Raw genomic sequence first — 19,370 nt, forward strand, 5'->3', positions numbered from 1 at the left:
ATGCATATGTCTGTCTTTATGCTAGTGTCCCACACTGTAGCTTTGTAGTAAGTTTTAATATTGGCAAGTGTGAGTTCTCCAACTTTGTTCTTCTTGTTCAAGATCGTTTGGCTATTCTGGGTCCCTTGCATTTCCGTATGAATTTTAGGATCAACCCGTCAATTTCCGCGAAAAAAAAAAAAAAAAGGCTGCTGGTATTTTGAAAGAGCCTATAATTTTTTTTATATTAAATCTACAGATTAATTTGGGGAATATTGCAATCTTAACAATCTTCTGATCCATGAACATGGAATTCTTTCCTTTCGTTTAGGTCTTTTTAAACTTCTTTCAATGTTTGGTAGCCTTCATTGTATAGTTTTTTGTTATATTTATTCCTGAATATTTCTTTTGCTGTTGTAAACGGCATTGTTTGGTTAATTTCATTTTTGGATTGTTTATTGAAAGCGTATAGAAACACATTTGATCTTTGTATATCGACCTTATATTATGAAACCTTGATAAGCTCGTTTATTAGTTCTAATAATTTCTCAGCAGAATTCTTAGACTATTCTATATAAAAGATCATGTCATCAACAGAGAGAGTTTTACTTTTTCTTTTCCAATATAGATGCATTTATTTCTTTTTCTTTTCTAATTCTAGGCACTTTCAGTACAATATTGAATAGAAGTGGTGAGAGTGAATATCCTTGTCTTGTTCCTGATCTTGATGTATGTTATCAATTGAATTGAGTCCCCCAAAAAAGAAATGTGGAGGTCCTAACCACTGTACATGTAAATATGACTCTATTTGGAAAGAGAAGTTTTCTTTTGTTAGGGTGGGTCCTACACCTAATCACTTCTAAATGACGTTTTATGAAAAGAGCAAAATAGACACAGATACACACAAAGGGAAGACAGGCACCAAGTTAGAACCTGTCTACAAGCGAATGAACGCTGAGGATCACCAACAAACACCAGAAACTAAGAAAGAGGCTCACAGAAGGTATCATGACTGAGGCCCTGTTCTGTACTTTTAGCTTCAGGAACTAAAAAACTAAATTTCTGTTCTAAAGCCACCCATTTGTGGCATTGTTTCTTACGGCAACACTAGGTGACTAAGACAGGAGGAAAGCATTCAGAATTTTACTACTGAGTACAGTGTTAGCTGTGGGGCATCGCAGATGCTTTTTATCAGATTGAGGAACCTCCTTTCCATTCCTAATTTGTTGAATGTTTTTATCACGAAGGCGCTGAGTTTTGTCAAATGTTTTTTCTATGTCTATTAAGTAAGATGTTCATACGGTTTTTGTCCTTTATTTTCTTAATAGGTTTCGTTACACTGAATGATTTTCAGGTGTCAATCCAACTTTGTATTCTTGGGATAAATTTCACTTGATCACGGTGTGTAATTCTTTTTATATGTTGCTGCATTCTGCTTGCTATTTTGTTGAGTATGGTGGCGTAGTGGAAAAGTGCTATGGCTGCTAACCAAAAGGTCTGCAATTTGAATCCACCAGGGGCTCCTTGGAAACTCTATGGGGCAGTTCTACTCAGTCCTGAAGGGTCGCTATGAGTCGGAATCGACTCGATGGTACTGGGTATGTATAAGACATAATGGTCTGTCATGTTTTTTCCTTGTGATGTCTTTGTTCAACTTTGGTATCAGAGTCTCATAAAATCAGTTAGAAAGTTTTGCCTCCTATTGTATTTTTTGGAAGAGTTTCAGAAGCACTGGTATTAATTCTCATTTAAATGTTCGGTAGAATTCACCAGTGAAGCCATCTGGGCATGGGCTTTTCTTCTTGGGATGTCCTTTAATTACTTATTCAATTTATTTACTTATTATAGGGCTATTCAGATTTATTTCATATTGAGTGAGTTTCAGTGTTAGTGTCTTTCCAGGAGTTTGTTTATTTCATGCAATTGTTAATAGTATCCTCTTACGATCCTCTTATTTACATAAAGTTGGCAATTATGGTTCCTCTTTTATTCCTGATTTTGATAAGTTGAGGCTTTTTTTCTCTTTTCTTGGTCAATCTAGCTAACTTTTACCAATATTGTTAGATTTTTCAAAGAACCAAAATTTTCATTTATTTTCTTTATTATACTTCTATTCTCTATTATTTTTTACTCTATTCTTTATCATCACCTTCCCTCTGCTTGCTATAGGCTGTTTGCTTTTCCTTTTCAAGTTTCTTATGGTGAAAGTTTAGGTTATTGACCCAGATTTTTCTTCTTTTTAAAGTAAGCATTTACAACTAAAAATTCCATCTTTGCACCGTGTTAGCTGCATCCCATAGGTTTTGGTATATTCTGTTTTCATTTTCATTTATCTCAAAGTATTCATCTCCCACCCACCCCTTTTGTGCTCTTATTGTCAAATGTATTTCATGTTATAGGCCCAACAATACAATTATACACATCTTGTTTTATGCAATTGTTTTGTATCTCAGTTAAAAGAAAGAAAGGGGAAGAAATAAAATAACCTGTTATAGTAACCTACATAATTTACCAGCACTCCTTTTATTATGATTATCGTGTATAGGTTTGAATTAGGTGCTTTCAGCATAAAGAACTTCCATTACTATTTTTTACAAAGAAGTTCTGCTAGTTTTTGTTTACCTGGGAATGCCTTTATTAATGAAAATTTTGATGGATAAAAGATTGTTGGTAGACAAGTATTTATGTCTTTCAGTACTTTGATTATGTCATCCCCCTGCCTTCTGTACTCCATTGTTTCTCATGAGAAGTCAGCTATAAGTCTCTTGCTACTTTCAGGATTTTCTCTTTTTGTATGGTTTTCAACATTTCAACTATATTGTGTCTGAATGTGGATCTCTTTGTTTTGATACTGTTTGAAGTTTTTAGAGATTCTTACATATATAAATTAATGACTTTTTATTCAATTTTAGAAGTCTTCAGCCATTATTTTTATGCATATTCTTTCTGGTACTTTCTCTTTCCTCTCCTGCAGATACTTCCAGTATGCACACATTGGTGTGCTTAATGGCACCCCACATTTCTGAGGTTCTGTTTCTTTTCTTTATTTCATTTTTTTTCTCTGTGTTATTCGGATTGCATAACTCTACCAGTCAATCTTCTGTCAATTTAAATGTGCTGTTGAGCCCATCTAGTGAATTTTTTATTTGGGTTATTACAGTTTTTAACTCCAGAACTTCCATTTGGTTCTTTTTAATAATTTCTATCAATTGATATTCTCTATATGATGTGAGAATGTCATACCTTTCTTTAGTTCTTTAAGCATGCATTCTTTAGTTCTTTGAACATATTTTCCATGGCTGTTTTGAAGTCTTTGTCTGATAAGTCCCTCTCCCTGATCTCCCTGTTAAGCTTCTGACTAGTCAGACTCCAATAGTATCAAAGTTTTTAACCTCTACTAACATCTATTATTTTTGACAACACTTCTAGCATAAACCGGTCCACAGTTTGATCCAATTACAGTTTAGCCGCTTTGCAGAGGTGGTCTTTGAGGCCACTATTTAAGGCCTACAGTGACTTTGGGAGGGATCTTCTTCACTGTTTTTTACCCTGGTTTTCTCTGTTAAACTTCTAGCTGGCCTACCATTTTGCTTTTTGCTATTGTGGAGCTATCAGTCTCCTCATGATTGCTTATAAATAAGATTTCCATTGTTTTTTTTACAGTGCCCTTAGGCATGAACTTTCCCATACTACGCCTCAAATAAAGTCACTTCCTTTTGGAAGAGCTATAGAGTTTGGTGTCCTTACAGCCTGCTTATTCCCCTAGGCAGAATCTCTGCACCACTCCTCCAGAACTGGGGGCAGGAACAGTAGCCTGCTTCTCTCAGAGTGACAGTCCTGCTCTATAAACAGGGCACTGAGTGGGTCGATAGCCCTTGATCTTCTCAATTTTCCTTTCCCAATATAGAATCTCCATCCCACTGATGATTTAAGGTAGGGCAATTGGAGCCTAGTATTCTTGGCCTGTGATACCTGGGGTAGAGCTTTCACCATACACATGGGGGCTGTGTGGTTGAAAGGAGTCTCAGACCTCTCAGCCTCTTTGCCTGGAATAGGGCTTCTGCAGGGGTGGGGACTAGAATGCTGGTGACATGTTGCTCCCAGGGAGAAACTATAGCCCTAGGCTGAGAGCTGGGGAGAGAAAGAACCTATCTTCTAGGCCACACCCACTCAGAGTAGAGCTTCCATCTCTCTGAGCTGGGGAAGGGAATGGGCTGTTGCTCAAATGCCACAGATTCTCATTGTTCTTACCAAGATTTAATAGAGCTTGTGAATAAGTGTTTCTCCATTTGCTGTATGCCTTAGGACAATTTCCAGAGACTTTAAATGGTTGTCTTTTAGTAATTTTCACCAGCTTTCGCTGTTTCATTAGGGAGAGGATCTGGGGAGATCCTCATACCACAATTCTGATGCTTTTCCTGTTTGTATATACACACTATTATCTTACCTTTTTATATTTCTATTTTGTCTGTTTTATAATGTAAGTATTCTGCATAAAATACACAATATATTCATAATTGCATATGATTTATAAATAAGTATACATATATTGGTTTGATCAAAATCTTTTTTTACCAACAAGGTGCTTAATCAAAACATTTTGGAAATCTCACACCTTGTACTCACTCCTGGGTTTTTCCATAGCCTACTTTGGAGATACTAAGCTTTCCTGCTGGGGAACCATGACAAGCGCTCTGGGTCATTAGCATACTCACAATCCACAGAATGAAATAGTTACTTCTTTCTAAGCCAGCCAGATAGAAGTTGTAGCTCTGAGATCATGCTAGTTTTGCCAATTGAAGTACATTAATGACTTTTAAATTATTTGTCAGAAATATATAAACACCAGCTTTTACCGGTTACCAAAACCAAACCAAACCAGTTGCCTCAAATCGATTCTAACTCATAGTGACCCTATATTTACTGGTTAGTATGGACATTTTTAAAACAGCAGTTCAAAATTTATTACACTGCCTGTGAGATATGTGTAAAATTGTTAATATATACTCAACATATCTTCAGAGATATAAGTTTTATTTATCTTCTGTGAGAACAAATTTTTTGAGGAATGGCTAAGTCACTGCCTGCTATCTATGAGGTAGATAAAATATTTAAGTTATCAAGGATTTCTTTTTACTCGGTTCGTCAATCAACACCCATGGAAGCAGCAGTCAAGATATCAAAGGACATATTGTATTGCACAAATCTGCTGCAAAAGACCTCTTCGAAGTGTTGAAAAGCAAAGATTTCACCTTGAGGACTAAGATGCACATGACCCAAGTCATGGTATTTTCAATTGCTTCTTATGCATGTGAAAGCTGGGCAATGAATAAGGAAGACCGAAGAAGAATTGATGCCTATGGTGTTGGCAAAGAATACTGAATAGACAATGAACTACCAGAAGAACAAACAAATCTCACTTGAAGAAATACAGCCAGAATGCTCCTTAGAAGCAAGAATGGCAAGACTTTGTCACATTTACCTTGGACATGTTATCAGGAGGGACCAATCCCTGGAGAAAGACATCATGCTTGGTAAAGCAGAGGGTCAGTGAAAAAGAAGACCCTCAACGAGATGGACTGACACAGTGGCTTTCACAACGGGCTCAGGCTCGGCAGTTGTTGGGAGGCTAAGTGCAGGATCCAGCCCTGTTTCATTCTGTTGTACATGTGGTTGCTATGAGTTGGAGCCGACTCCACCGCACCTAACAACAACAGAGAAGAATTAATGAATGTTTCCACTGGACTTTTCTAGAAATTAGCTTTTATGCTTTTGATTTTCACTTTTGAAAATGTTTGCTTTAAAAAAAAAGTGTGATTATCCTTTTTGTTGCATGAAAAACATGTTTTAAAATGCCCCAGCATCTTCATGGTTTCGTTGTTTCCAAATAAGGTAGCATTACTTCCATTTTAAAAAAAGTCATAAAATACACCATCAGGATCCTTTCAGGAACGTGTTCGATAATTTACCGCCTTATTCATCAAACATCGTCAGACATCCATACTGTTCCCCAAACACAAAGCAGCGAAAATCAAGTCTCTCCTCCGTGGATGGAGGGGGTGGGTGTATATACGTGCACACCAACAAAATGATTTGAATACACAAACCAAAAACCAAACCAAACCCGTGTGCCGTGGAGTCGATTTCAACTCATAGCTACCCCATAGATCAGAGCAGACCTGCTCCCATAGGATTTCCAAGAATCGGCTGGCAGACTCAAACTGCCAATCTTTTGATTAACAGTCAAGTTCTTAACCACTGTACCACCAAGCCCACCCTTTGTCATCCAGTTTTTCCGACTCATAGCGACTGTGGCGCCAGAGCTTCTTAAAAACACAAGCGCTAAAAAACAAACAAACTGTATGTCATATGACAGTTGAGCGAACCTTCCAGTCCTTGAAAAACCACAGTAAAGCCGTACAACAGGAGGGGTGACTCCCAGCGGCAAGAGCAGCCAAGAGTGCGGCTGTTTCTGAAGCAAGAGGCATCTGGGGGAGATTTGCTAGGTGAAGGACTCAAGAGCCCCGCGAACCGAGCCATGCCCGAAATAAAAAGAAAAACCAAACCCATGGCCATAGAGTCCATTCCGACTCACAGCGACCCTGTATAGGGGTTCCCTAAAACGCCGTTAGAGTTGATGCTTCTGAGTAAGAAGGGTTAGCTACAAGCCCAACCTGCACAAGAGAACGGAATTACACTGAAGGGGGAGATGAACCGCACCCAAAGGGGAGAGCGCCGGCTGGAACGCGGGGAGGGCCGGGGAGCCAAGCTCTCAGCAGGGAACCCTGCCGAACGGCCGGTGCGCTCGTGCCGGCGGGGTACAGACCGAGGGTGGGGAGACCGTGGAGGGGCGAGAGAGGGCGGGATTAAGGGGGGCGGGACGTGGAGAGCCGTGGGGCGGGACGAAGAGGGGAGTGGGGCGGGTCGAGGAGGGCGCGGGGCAGGACCTGGAGGGCAGAGGGGCGGCAGTGCAGGAGAGAGGGACTGGGCGTGGAAGGGCGCGGGGCGGAACAGGGAGGGGAGGGGGCGGGACGAGGAGGGGCTCGGAGAGGGAACGGAAGAGGGTGGTGTCTCGGATGGGTGCGCGGCTACGGGTCTTGGGCGCAGGGCGGGGGACCGGGAAGGAGCGCGGGAAAGGGCGGTCGCGGGGCGGGGGAGTAGCGGAGGCGGAGAAGCGCTGCGGGCGCGGGTTCTTGGCGGTGGCGGTCCCACGGTGGCGGCGATGGGAGCCTGGGGCGGCGGCTGGCGTGGTGGATACAGGTGTCCGACCCTCTGGCAGTGCTCCCGGCTGGACGGGGCGCAGTAGCCCAGGCGGGTTCCACGGGGCTGGCTGACCCCCGCCGGCCCTCACCGGGCCCAGCGGCGCTCGGAGCCCAGGAGGGGATGTGGGTGCCCGCGGCTCGGAACAGCTGCTCTCGCGCCCCGGGTCGGAGTTGTTGCGGCGGTCGCTGAGGAAGAAGGACGGAGCGGAGCCCGCGTTGCCAAGGGACAGGACGTTTATCTCATCCGGTCTGGAATGCAGGGAAATGCAGTGACTGTTTGCGCACCGGGACCCCACGAAGTAGACCAGGTAAAGAGAATGGCTGTGTCGGCCACTTCGCCTTCAGTTCTCCGAATTACCAAGCCTAAACCAACCAGTCAATTCTTAAAAAAACAGACAAACAAAAACCAAAAACCCAGTGCCGTCGAGTCAATTCCGACTCATAGCGACCCTATATAGGCTCCCATATTCCCTCTTTGGGCTTCACCCAAGAGAACGGCACTTGCACCATTCCCGGAGCTGACTGCCAACTCCGCTTCCCTCTCGCCCCATCCTCACAGACTGATTCGGACAGCGGTCTCCTTCCTTGTCTGCCCCATAGGTGGGAGCCCTGGAAGATTGTGAAATGGAGTTTAGACGGATTGCCTTTATTTGTCCCAAGGCTGATCCTGCACTCTGACATAGACTTAAATAAGTTCGTGTGTGTGTGTGTGTGAGGGAGAGAGAAAATGAGAATGAATGAATTTGTGTTCTGTAAATCAATATGCTGAAAACACTGCCCTGAGTTTCTGTTGAATGTCTCCCTAACACTGGAGTAGGCAGTGTGTCTGGCACCAAGTAAATGCAAACTTCCGCAGGGCATAATTGGGCATTTTAGAGGGGGAAGACAAAGATCCCTAAACCGCAGGTGACTCATAGCATCTTCAAAGGTTTATAATCTGATCCTGACACCATTATACCCATTAAGAACTAAGAACTACAGGATGGTATTTACATATTTGCATGCTGTCACTTAGAAAAGTCAGTTAGGAAGTTGGTAATTTTTTACATCCCTACTGAATGTTTGTTGGGGACTGAATGTTTTGCCATTTATTAATATCAGTCCAGTTGCGTACAATTAATCTGTGAAACCACCACTCTTGAAGTGATAACGAATGTTATACAAGTAGATTTTATAGCGCTCCATGTTTATTCATGGTATTTTTGCATTAATACTGTCGGTTTGTGCATAAAGGAGGTACGTTTGTGTTTGTAAAACAGTGGAGTTATATATATACATATTATTGAATATTATTGCAAAATCCATTTTCATGGTTTCTTTATATATTAAATATAAATTATGTATATTATATAAATATATATATTTAAAAGCAAACCTTTTGTATATGCATCTTCCTGTGAATTTCCTTTAACGTGAGCAAGGTATAAGGAAACTATGAAAAACTGATTTTGCAATAATATTCAATAATATTCAAAATTTGTATCCAATAATATTCAAAAATTTACTTAAGCTGAAATCTTGGTTTTGGTGATGGGATATTTTACTAAAAGGTTCATTGTTTCTGGTATTGAGAAAATGTGCTTCCCAAACAAAGTGACTAGCAGAGAGGCGTCCACTCCACATATGTGAAAATACCCTGCAGCTCAAAGTACGGTAAACCTTGTTAAGTTATAGAAAAGTCATGCTTTTCAAGTACTTTATATTCCGTAAGCCCTGAGTTCTTCTCACCTTTGATGTTTGTTGTCGCTAAATCAAACGTTGGATATAATATTTAGTGGATGCTACAGTAAAACATTCATGCATATAGTATGTTTTTACACTTGTAGCCTTAAAAGTATGGACAGGAGGTCCTGTATACTGATTGAATTTGTGAGACAATCTTTATTTAATATGAGAAAGAATATAGTGATGAATAATCCATTTAATAAATTAAGATTATCAGAGCCACATTTTTTTACATAGCAGACAATAAAAGAAATAAGCAAACTTTCATATTTAACAAATAAGTTTGCATTTTTTAAACTATAAAAACACCACTCTCAAAGATAATGAGAATGACAATGCTCATTCTATTTTTTAAGAAGCATCTTCTTAACTGTGACTAGAGGATATTTGAAGTTGCTTTTCTTACATACACACACATATATGTTTAAAAATACATTTTAATTAACATCTCTTATCCTGGGGTGTGATTCTTTTTATAAATTTATCTAACCCTCGTTTAGATGTTTAGTACTTAAGATTGTGTTGTCTGGGAGCTCCTATTGTACTCTGGATAAAATAGGTTTCTATGGACATGGCTACAGTTAAAATAGTAATAGCTATATTTCTTTATCTAGTGTTGCATTGTTAGAAAGTGATTTATAAGTACATGATAATAGTAGTAAAACAAAAACAAAAAACAAAACAAAAACCCACTCAAATATTAATGACTTAGGTGATGATGCTTTGTAATTAAAAAAAAAAGCCGATTTCATTGTCGTTGTCGTGTGCAGTTAGATCTGTGTGAACTCAACCCAGCCGGCCCCTGTGTTATCAGTGGTGCAAACACAGTGCTATCTGTACAGCTGTCCTTTGTTTAAGAATAGTTTGCATCTAAGCATCTAAACATGACACCTTCTACCTTAGGAAACAAAATCACCACATATAACAACTTGTGTTTTTAGCATATCATTTTGTATGAGGAAAATATTCGTGGTGGAAAAGGAGACAGCAAGAAAAGGAGGAAGATAGCAAAGTGATGCTTCCTAACCATTTGATGGAGCCCTGGTTGCGCAGTGGCTAAGAGGTTGTCTGCTAATTAAAAGGTCAGCAGTTCCAATCCACCAACGCTCCTTGAAAGACACCCTGTGGTGTAGTTCTACTCTGTCAGAATGGACTTGTTGGCAATTTTTTTTTTTAACCATTTGAAGGTCAGGTACCCCTGTGGAAATCTGGTAATGATTGTAGACCTGCTCTCCAGAAAATTGTTCAGACACATATTCCTAATTCGGACTCAGTTTTGAGAGGTTAACAAACCCATGAAGCGCAATCCAGGACCCCTGACTAAATCCTTAGCATGCAAGTCGGCTTGGTTGCTATACATATAGACCTTGAGTCATTTCCTTATAACAAAGCATAAACATTAATAATTACATTAGTAGTAAAAACAATGAAAGCTTAACTGGAAAAGTGACATGAACCAGGTATTAATTTAGGAAAATACTTATTTTTTTCTGTTGTTATTGTTGTTGTGTGCCATCAAGTCAACTCCGACTCATAGCGACCCTATAGGACAGAGTAGAACTGCCCCATAGGTTTTCCTAGGCTGTAATCTTTACGGAAGCAAATCACCAGATACTTTCTTCCACGGAGTGTTTGGTGGGTTGGAACCAATGACCTTTGACCTAAGCAGCCAAGTGCTTAACTGTTGTGCCACCAAAAAAAAAAAAAACAAAAAAAAAACTGGTTGCCGTCAAATCTATTCCAACTCATAGCAACCCTACTGGACAGAGTAGAACTGCCCCATAGGGTTTCCAAGGAGTGCCTGGTGGATTTGAACTGCCAACCTTTTGGTTAGAAGCTGTAGCACTTAACCACTATGCCACCAGGGTTTCCATTGTGCCACCAGGGTCCCCCTTTTTTTTCTAGTAGACTTTATTTAATATTTATTGCTAACTTTAAAAATAAGATTTAAAAAGTTACCTGAATAAGAAAAGGAAAAATAAAAAAAAAGAGAATTGAAGAAAAACAAATGCCTAAGTAGCAACCAGATATAAAAGGGCTTAAGGCTTTATAAAATTCACATTTTTATAATGAATGTCTATGTGAGTTACTGAATTATTTACATAAAATCCTGTGGGTTGTATTGTAATTAAAGTTCTTTTGCATTTCGGAGAGCTGGGGATATGCAGACATTTGAGTGGCGAATACCCCACTAGTTGCATTTTTCTCCCTGGTTTCCTATTAAATCTTACAACACCAAGTTCTCCTGACCAGTTGGCTACTTGTCACCTGGTGGCCACTGTTTCTTCCTCTATATCCTTCTCCTTTAAGATTCTTGACTCGGTTTGATGGTTTATAATTCACCTTAATCCCAAATGATTTGAGGTAAATACCCAATAATTTACTTCTCATTTGTGGACCTAATAGCTCCTTTACCTTTGTCATTTAGCACTTGCTCTAAAAGGAAAAATACTATGCTTATCACACTGACTAAGCTCCTCCGTTAAGCCAGGTACATTAGGTATCTCATGCCATTCTGTCTTCACAAGCACTCTGTGGTGGTGATTGTTGCTGTTGCTGCTGCTGTTTTCTCGGCCCTCAGCTCATGACAACCTCATGCCTAAGGGTTGCTTGGTCCTGAGTCATCCCCATGATTGATTCTAGATTGGTCCCTTGTGACCCATAGAGATTTCATTGGATGATTTTCATTAGAAAATCAATCAATGAAATCCACCACATAAATAAAAGGAAAGAAAAGAATCACCAATCATCTCAATCGACACAGAAAAGGCATTTGACAAAGTGCAACACTCATTCCTGATAAAAACTCTGTATAAAATAGGTATACAAGGGAAATTTCTCAACATAGTAAAGGGCATCTATGCAAAACCAATGGCCAACATCGTTCTCAATGGAGAGAGGCTGAAAACATTCACCTTGAGAACAGGAACAAGGCAAGGATGCCCTTTATTACCACTCCTACTTAACATTCTGCCGGAAGTCTTAGCTAGAGCAATAACGTAAGAAACAGAAAAAAAGGGCATCCAAAATGGCAATGAAGAAGTTCAACTATCCCTATTTGTGGATATAACGTTACTAAGAAAACGGAAAAGACTCCATGAGAAAACTATTGGAACTAATAGATTCAGCAGAGTTGCAAGATACAAGGTAAACATGCAAAAATCAGTTGGATTCCTATGCACTGATAAAGAGAACAATAAAAAGGAAATCAGGAAAACAATACCATTTGTAATAGCCCCTAAAAAAATAAAATACTTGGGAATAAATCTAACCAGGGATGTAAAAGACCTCTACAAAGAAAACTACAAAACACTACTGTAAGAAACCAAAAGAGATCTACATAAATGGAAAAACATACCATGTTCATTGATAGGTAGACTCAACATTGTGAAAATGACAATTCTACCCAAAGCGATTTACAAATACAATGTAATACTGATCCAAATACCAACAACATTCTTTAAAGGGATGGAAAAACTAAACATATCGACTCGATGGCAGTGGGTTGGTATCATTAACCTTATATGGAAAGGGAAGAAGCCCCCATTAAGTAAAGCACTATTAAAGAAGAGGAATAAAGTAGAAGAATTTGCACTACCTGGCCTCAGAACCTACTGTACAGCTGCGGTAGTCAAAATGGCCTAGTACTGGTACAACGACAGATACATTGACCATTGGAACAGAATTGAGAACCCGGATGTAAATCCATCCACCTATGGTCACCTGATCTTTGACAAGGGCCCGAAGTCCATCAAATAGGGAAAAGACAGTATTTTAAACAAATAAATGGTGCTGGCAAAACTGAATGTCCATCTGCAAAAAAATGAAATAGGACCCATACCTCACATCATATACAAAAACTAACTGAAAATAGATCAAAAACCTAAATATAAAGCAAAAAATCATGAAGTTCATAGAAGAAAAAGGATCAACGCTAGAGGTCCTAATACATGGCATTAACAGGATACAAAGCACAAATAACACACAAGCTTCAGAGGATAAGCTAGATTACTGGGATCTTCAAAAAATTAAACACACTCATCAAAAGACTTCACCAAAAGAGTAAAAAGAAAACCTACAGACTGGGGAAAAAATTTTGGCTGTTACAAATCAGACAAAAGTCTAATCTGTAAAATCTACAAGAAAATCCAACACCTCCACAACAAAAAGACAAATAATCCAATTAAAAAAATGGGCAAAAGAAAGGAACAGACACTTCACCAAAGAAGACATTCATGCGGCCAACAGACACATGAGGAAATGCTCAGGATCTGTAGCCATCAGAGATATGCAAATCAAAACCGCAATGAGATACCATCTCACCCCAGCATTACTGGCCGAATCAATAAGACAGAAAATAAATGTTGTAGAGAATGTGGGGAGATCGGAACTCTTATGCACTGCTGGTGGGAATGCAAAATGATACAACCATTTTGGAAAACGATGTGGTACTTCCTTAGAAGGCTAGAAATAGAAATACCATTTGATCCAGCAATCCCACTCCTAGGAATATATCCTAGAGAAATAAGAGTCATCACACGAATAGATATATATACACCCATGTTCATTGCAGCATTGTTCATAATAGCAAAAAAGATGGAAACAACGTAGATGTCCATCAACAGATGAATGGATAAACACACTGTGGTTTATACACAAAATGGAGTATTACACAACGCTAAAGAACAATGATGAATTCATGAAGCATCTCATAACATAGATGCATCTAGTGGGCATTATGCTGAGTAAAATAAGTCAGCCACAAAAGGACAAATATTGTATGAGACCACTACTGTAAAAACTCATGAAAAGGTTTACATACAAAAAGAAACAATCTTTGATGGTTATGAGGGAGTGTAGGGGTGGGGATGGAAAAACATTTAATAGACAATAGGTAAGTTGTAACTTTGGTGAAGGGTAAGACAGTACACAATACTGGGGAACCCCGCACAACCTGTACAAGGCAAGCCCACGGTAGCTCCATAGGCACATGGACCTGAGAGACCGAATTGCTGGGCTGAGAGCTGTGGGGACCATGGTCTTGGTGAACCTCTAGCTCAGTTGGCATACACAGTTTATAAAGAATATGTTCTGCATTCTACTTTGGTGAGTACTGTCTGGGGTCCTAAAAGCGTGTGAGTGGCCATCCAGGATATTCCACTGCTCTCACCCCTTCGGGAGCAAGGAAGGAAGAATGAAGAAAATGAAAGACATAAGGGAAAGATTAGTCCAAAGGACTAATAGACCACATCTACCATGTTCTCCACCAGACTCTGAGTCTAGTACAACTAGATGGTGCCTGGCTACCACCACTGGCTGCATTGACAGGGATCACAATAGAGGGTCCTAGACAGAGCTGGAGAAAAATGTAGAACAAAATTCCAACTCTGAAAGAAAGACCAGACTTGCTGGCTTGACAGAGACTGGCGAAACCCTGAGAGTATGTCCCCCAGAAACCCTTTCAGCTCAGTAATGAGGCCACTCCTGAGGTTCACCTTTCAGCCAAAGATTGAACGGTCCCATGGAACAAAACAAGACTAGAGGAGTGCACCAGCCCTAGGGCAGGGACTGGAAGGTAGGAGGGAACAGGACAGCTGGTAATAAGGAACCCAGGGTTGAGAAGGGAGAGTGTTGATGCCTCGTTGGGTTGTTAACCAATGTCATACAACAATGTGTGTATTGTTTGATGAGAAACTGGTTTGTTTTGTAAGCCTTCGTCTAAAGTTCAATTAAAAAAAAAAAAAAGAATGAATGCAATTAACCTGCACCTACCCCCATTGGCATCAAGTGGATTCTGACTCATAGTGATCCTATAGGACAGAGTAGAACTACCCCAGAGGATATCCAAGGCCATAATCCTTACGGAAGCAGACTGCCACAGCTTTCCCCAGCGGAGCAGGTGGTGAGTTTGAACTGCCCACCTTTTGGTTAACAGCCAAGTGCTTTAACCACTGCACCACCAGTGCTTCTTGCCATTAACTTTAGTTTCCTTAAAACCTCACTGAATTTTTCTTGGAACACTGTAGAAGCCTCCTTCTATGTCTAAACCAAACCAAACCTGTTGCCGTCGAGTTGATTCCAACTCATACCAACCCTGTAGAGCGAAGTAGAACTGCCCCATAGAGTTTACAAGGAGTGCCTGCTAGATTCCAGACTGCCAACCTTTTGGTGAGCAGCTGTAGCTCTTAACCACTACACTACCAGAGTTTCTTCATTGTATGTCTACATCATCAAATTAAATGTTTTTCTTTGACTTTTTAGTAAATTAGGTAAATATAGGAGGTTGATAAAGTATCTTATTAATGTATTCTATTAGTAAGGCTTGAGATGTGTTGATCATATTGTTTTATTTTACTGCCTCATTTTTGTCTTTCTTCCTTTCTTTTTCAATTTCTAAACATTCAGGTATATGAGTGGGGAATGGAGTTCTGATATGATTGATCCAACTGGAGTAGTAAAAGAGAGGTATTCTAATCTCTTCATTTGACCTATCTTAAGCCCAGGTAGCTGTTTTATAGTGTAGGTTTCCGTGAGAAATAATACATTCAGCTTAGGACTGTGTGCTTCTGCCAGCTGAGAATTCATTTCTACAATTCTGGAAAAGTAGAAGCCATCATCTCTTTGAATATTGTTTCTTGTTTTGTTCCCCTCATCTCCTTCTCCAATTCTCACTAGATGTATGTTGGACCTTCTCATTTCTGTCTTTTTTTTACACTTGGGTTGCTGATTCCCCTGTTCTGCATCATGGAAGTTTATTTCCTCAAGTGGCTTGTAATTTTTGTGTGTGTGTGTGTGTGTGTGAGCTAATCTACAATGAGAGTTATTTTTACATGGGAATCCAGACTGCACCAGATTTCCAAAGTGTCCTTAAGAGTGATTTTGTTTTTGTTTCTGCTGGGTCCTAGACTGGTTTTTAGGTATATGTCATGGTATGGGGTTATGAAATCACATATTTGATATAAATTGGGACAAATCCACATTCACAAATGGTACAGGCTTGTGGTTAGTGCAAGCTTGTGACTTTGCTTTTTTTTTTGTGGTTGTCGTTTTTTTTTTTTTTAATAACTTTTATTAAGCTTCAAGTGAACGTTTACAAATCCAATCAGTCTGTCACATATAAGTTTACATACATCTCACTCCCTACTCCCACTTGCTCTCCCCCTCTTGAGTCAGCCCTTTCAGTCTCTCCTTTCTTGACAATTTTGCCGGCTTCCCTCTCTCTCTATCCTCCCATCCCCCCTCCAGACAAGAGTTGCCAACACAATCTCAAGTGTCCACCTGATACAATTAGCTCACACTTCATCAGCGTCTCTCTCCCACCCGCTGACCAGTCCCTTTCATTTCTGATGAGTTGTCTTTGGGGATGGTTCCTGTCCTGTGTCAACTGAAGGTCTGGGGAGCATGGCCGCTGGGATTCCTCCAGTCTCAGTCAGACCATTAAGTTTGGTCTTTTTATAAAATTTGGGGTCTGCATCCCACTGATCTCCTGCTCCCTCAGGGGTCCTCTGCTGTGCTCCCTGTCAGGGCAGTCATCGATTGTGGCCGGGCACCAACTAGTTCTTCTGGTCTCAGGATGATGTAGGTCTCTGGTTCATGTGGCCCTTTCTGTCTCTTGGGCTCTTAGTTGTCGTGTGGCCTTGGTGTTCTTCATTTTCCTTTGCTCCAGGTGGGTTGAGACCAATTGCTGCATCTTAGATGGCCGCTTGTTAGCATTTAAGACCCCAGACACCACATTTCAAAGTGGGATGCAGAATGATTTCATAATAGAATTATTTTGCCAATTGACTTAGAAGTCCCCGCAAACCATGTTCCCCAGACCCCCGCGCTTGCTCCGCTGACCTTTGAAGCATTCATTTTATCCTGGAAACTTCTTTGCTTTTGGTCCAGTCCAATTGAGCTGACCTTCCATGTATTGAGTGTTGTCTTTCCCTTCACCTAAAGCAGTTCTTATCTACTGATTCATCAATAAAAAACCCTCTCCCACCCTCCCTCCCTCCCCCCCTCGTAACCACAAAAGTATGTGTTCTTCTCAGGTTTACTATTTCTCAAGATCTTATAATAGTGGTCTTATACAATATTTGTCCTTTTGCCTCCGACTCATTTCGCTCAGCATAATGCCTTCCAGGTTCCTCCATGTTATGAAATGTTTCAGAGATTCGTCACTGTTCTTTATCGATGCGTAGTATTCCATTGTGTGAATATACCACAATTTATTTACCCATTCATCCATTGATGGACACCTTGGTTGCTTCCAGCTTTTTGCTATTGTAAACAGAGCTGCAATAAACATGAGTGTGCATGTATCTGTTTGTATGAAGGCTCTTGTATCTCTAGGGTATATTCCTAGGAGTGGGATTTCTGGGTTGTATGGTAGTTCTATTTCTAACTGTTTAAGATAACGCCAGATAGATTTCCAAAGTGGTTGTACCATTTTACATTCCCACCAGCAGTGTATGAGAGTTCCAATCTCTCCGCAGCCTCTCCAACATTTATTATTTTGTGTTTTTTGGATTAATGCCAGCCTTGCTGGTGTGTGATGGAATCTCATCGTAGTTTTAATTTGCATTTCTCTAATGGCTAATGATCGAGAGCATTTTCTCATGTATCTATTGGCTGCCTGAATATCTTCTTTAGTGAAGTGTGTGTTCATATCCTTTGCCCACTTCTTGATTGGGTTGTTTGTCTTTTTGTGGTTGAGTTTTGACAGAATCATGTAGATTTTAGAGATCAGGTGCTGGTCGGAGATGTCATAGCTGAAAATTCTTTCCCAGTCTGTAGGTGGTCTTTTTACTCTTTTGGAGAAGTCTTTAGATGAGCGTAGGTGTTTGATTTTTAGGAGCTCCCAGTTATCGGGTTTCTCTTCATCATTTTTGGTAATGTTTTGTATTCTGTTTATACCTTGTATTAGGGCTCCTAGGGTTGTCCCAATTTTTTCTTCCATGATCTTTATCGTTTTAGTCTTTATGTTTAGGTCTTTGATCCACTTGGAGTTAGTTTTTGTGCATGGTGTGAGGTATGGGTCCTGTTTCATTTTTTTGCAAATGGATATCCAGTTATGCCAGCACCATTTGTTAAAAAGGCTATCTTTTCCCCAGTTAATTGACACTGGTCCTTTGTCAAATATCAGCTGCTCATACGTGGATGGATCTATGTCTGGGTTCTCAATTCTGTTCCATTGGTCTATGTGTCTGTTGTACCAATACCAGGCTGTTTTGACTACTGTGGCTGTATAATAGGTTCTGAAGTCAGGTAAGGTGAGGCCTCCCACTTTCTTCTTCTTTAAGCTACTCATTTTTCCATCCACAGCCTTAGAGAGAGATGGGACTCTTTATTTGTACTTTTCTTGAGTGATGGAAGCCCTGACCTTGTACTGGTGAGAGGTTAATTATCCTGTTCTTAGGGCATTAAAACCCAGTCTCGGCCTCTAGGCTTTCATGTGTGTCTGCCAGCTGGTGTGCCATCCCAGTGCACTTCCCAGTTGGCTTTGATTTCCATCCTCGCTTCTAGTCCTGAGGAATTTTCTATTTTCTCCTATAAGTTTGACTGTGTATTTTTAAAAGTATGACACTTTGTGCAAAATTTCTGTGCCTTTGTGGTGGAAATTGTGCTTTGTCAAGTCTGCTTACTTAGTTCATTGCACTGGAAGGACTCTGTCTATGTATGATACATTTCATTATCCTTGGAGGAACAGTTTCTGTGTAGCTATTTTCAAAGAAAATTTTAAAGAAAAAATAATTAAACTGCACATTCTAAGATAGGTTTACAAAAGCCTTTATGATGTGCATTGTCCAAACATAAAGTAAACCAAATTTTAAACATGCCTCTAGAATTTTAAAATGAGTGATAACAATGTTAAATTATATTTTAAATAATATTAACTGATTATATAATAAAGATAACTTGATTATTTACATTGATTATCTACTCTGTTGATTGTTTATTCTTGTTCTGCCTATAAAATTGCAATTTAATTAAAAAATTATTAATATTTCTTCCAAATACTAGTTAGAAAGTGGAATTAGACATCAGTATAACTTTGTTATTACTTACTAAGCTTAGATTAGAGCTTGAAAGCTTGGTTGTTCGAGACTGATAAATAAAGTGAGTTTTTGTTTGGTTTTGTTTTTTCCCTGGTACATAAATCTCATAGTATTCCTCCAGAGTGTAGTATGAATTTGTGATCAGAGTAGGTACTCAGTATCAGTTGATTTTCTTTTTCTTTTTTTTGGCAGGAACGTATAAGAATGTAATGTACATTAGATTTACCTCGTCAGTTGACAAAGGCAGTTAGGCATAATAAATTCACTTATTTATTCACTTATTTATTTAAATGTCCTAGTGACTATTTTTTTTGTTGTTGTACTTTAGGTGAAGGTTTGCAGAGCAAATTCATTTCTCATTAAA

At 39.7% G+C, this 19,370-nt stretch overlaps 1 protein-coding gene across 2 annotated transcripts in view; it reads left to right on the top strand.

Moving 5' to 3' along the window:
- The first annotated feature begins 7,131 nt into the window (after window positions 1-7,131).
- SGCG (sarcoglycan gamma) overlaps window positions 7,132-19,370 on the top strand; it is a 288,542-nt gene continuing 276,303 nt past the window's right edge. For both annotated transcript variants that reach the window (XR_007515049.1, XM_049867160.1), the window contains exon 1: window positions 7,132-7,549. Coding sequence is in view for 1 of the 2 variants with exons in the window: in XM_049867160.1 (XP_049723117.1) it covers window positions 7,496-7,549 (54 nt within the window). In the remaining variant the exon portion in view is untranslated. The remainder of the gene's footprint in view (window positions 7,550-19,370) is intronic.

This window comes from Elephas maximus, chromosome 23, assembly GCF_024166365.1.
Source record: "Elephas maximus indicus isolate mEleMax1 chromosome 23, mEleMax1 primary haplotype, whole genome shotgun sequence".
NCBI classification, from domain to species: domain Eukaryota; kingdom Metazoa; phylum Chordata; class Mammalia; order Proboscidea; family Elephantidae; genus Elephas; species Elephas maximus.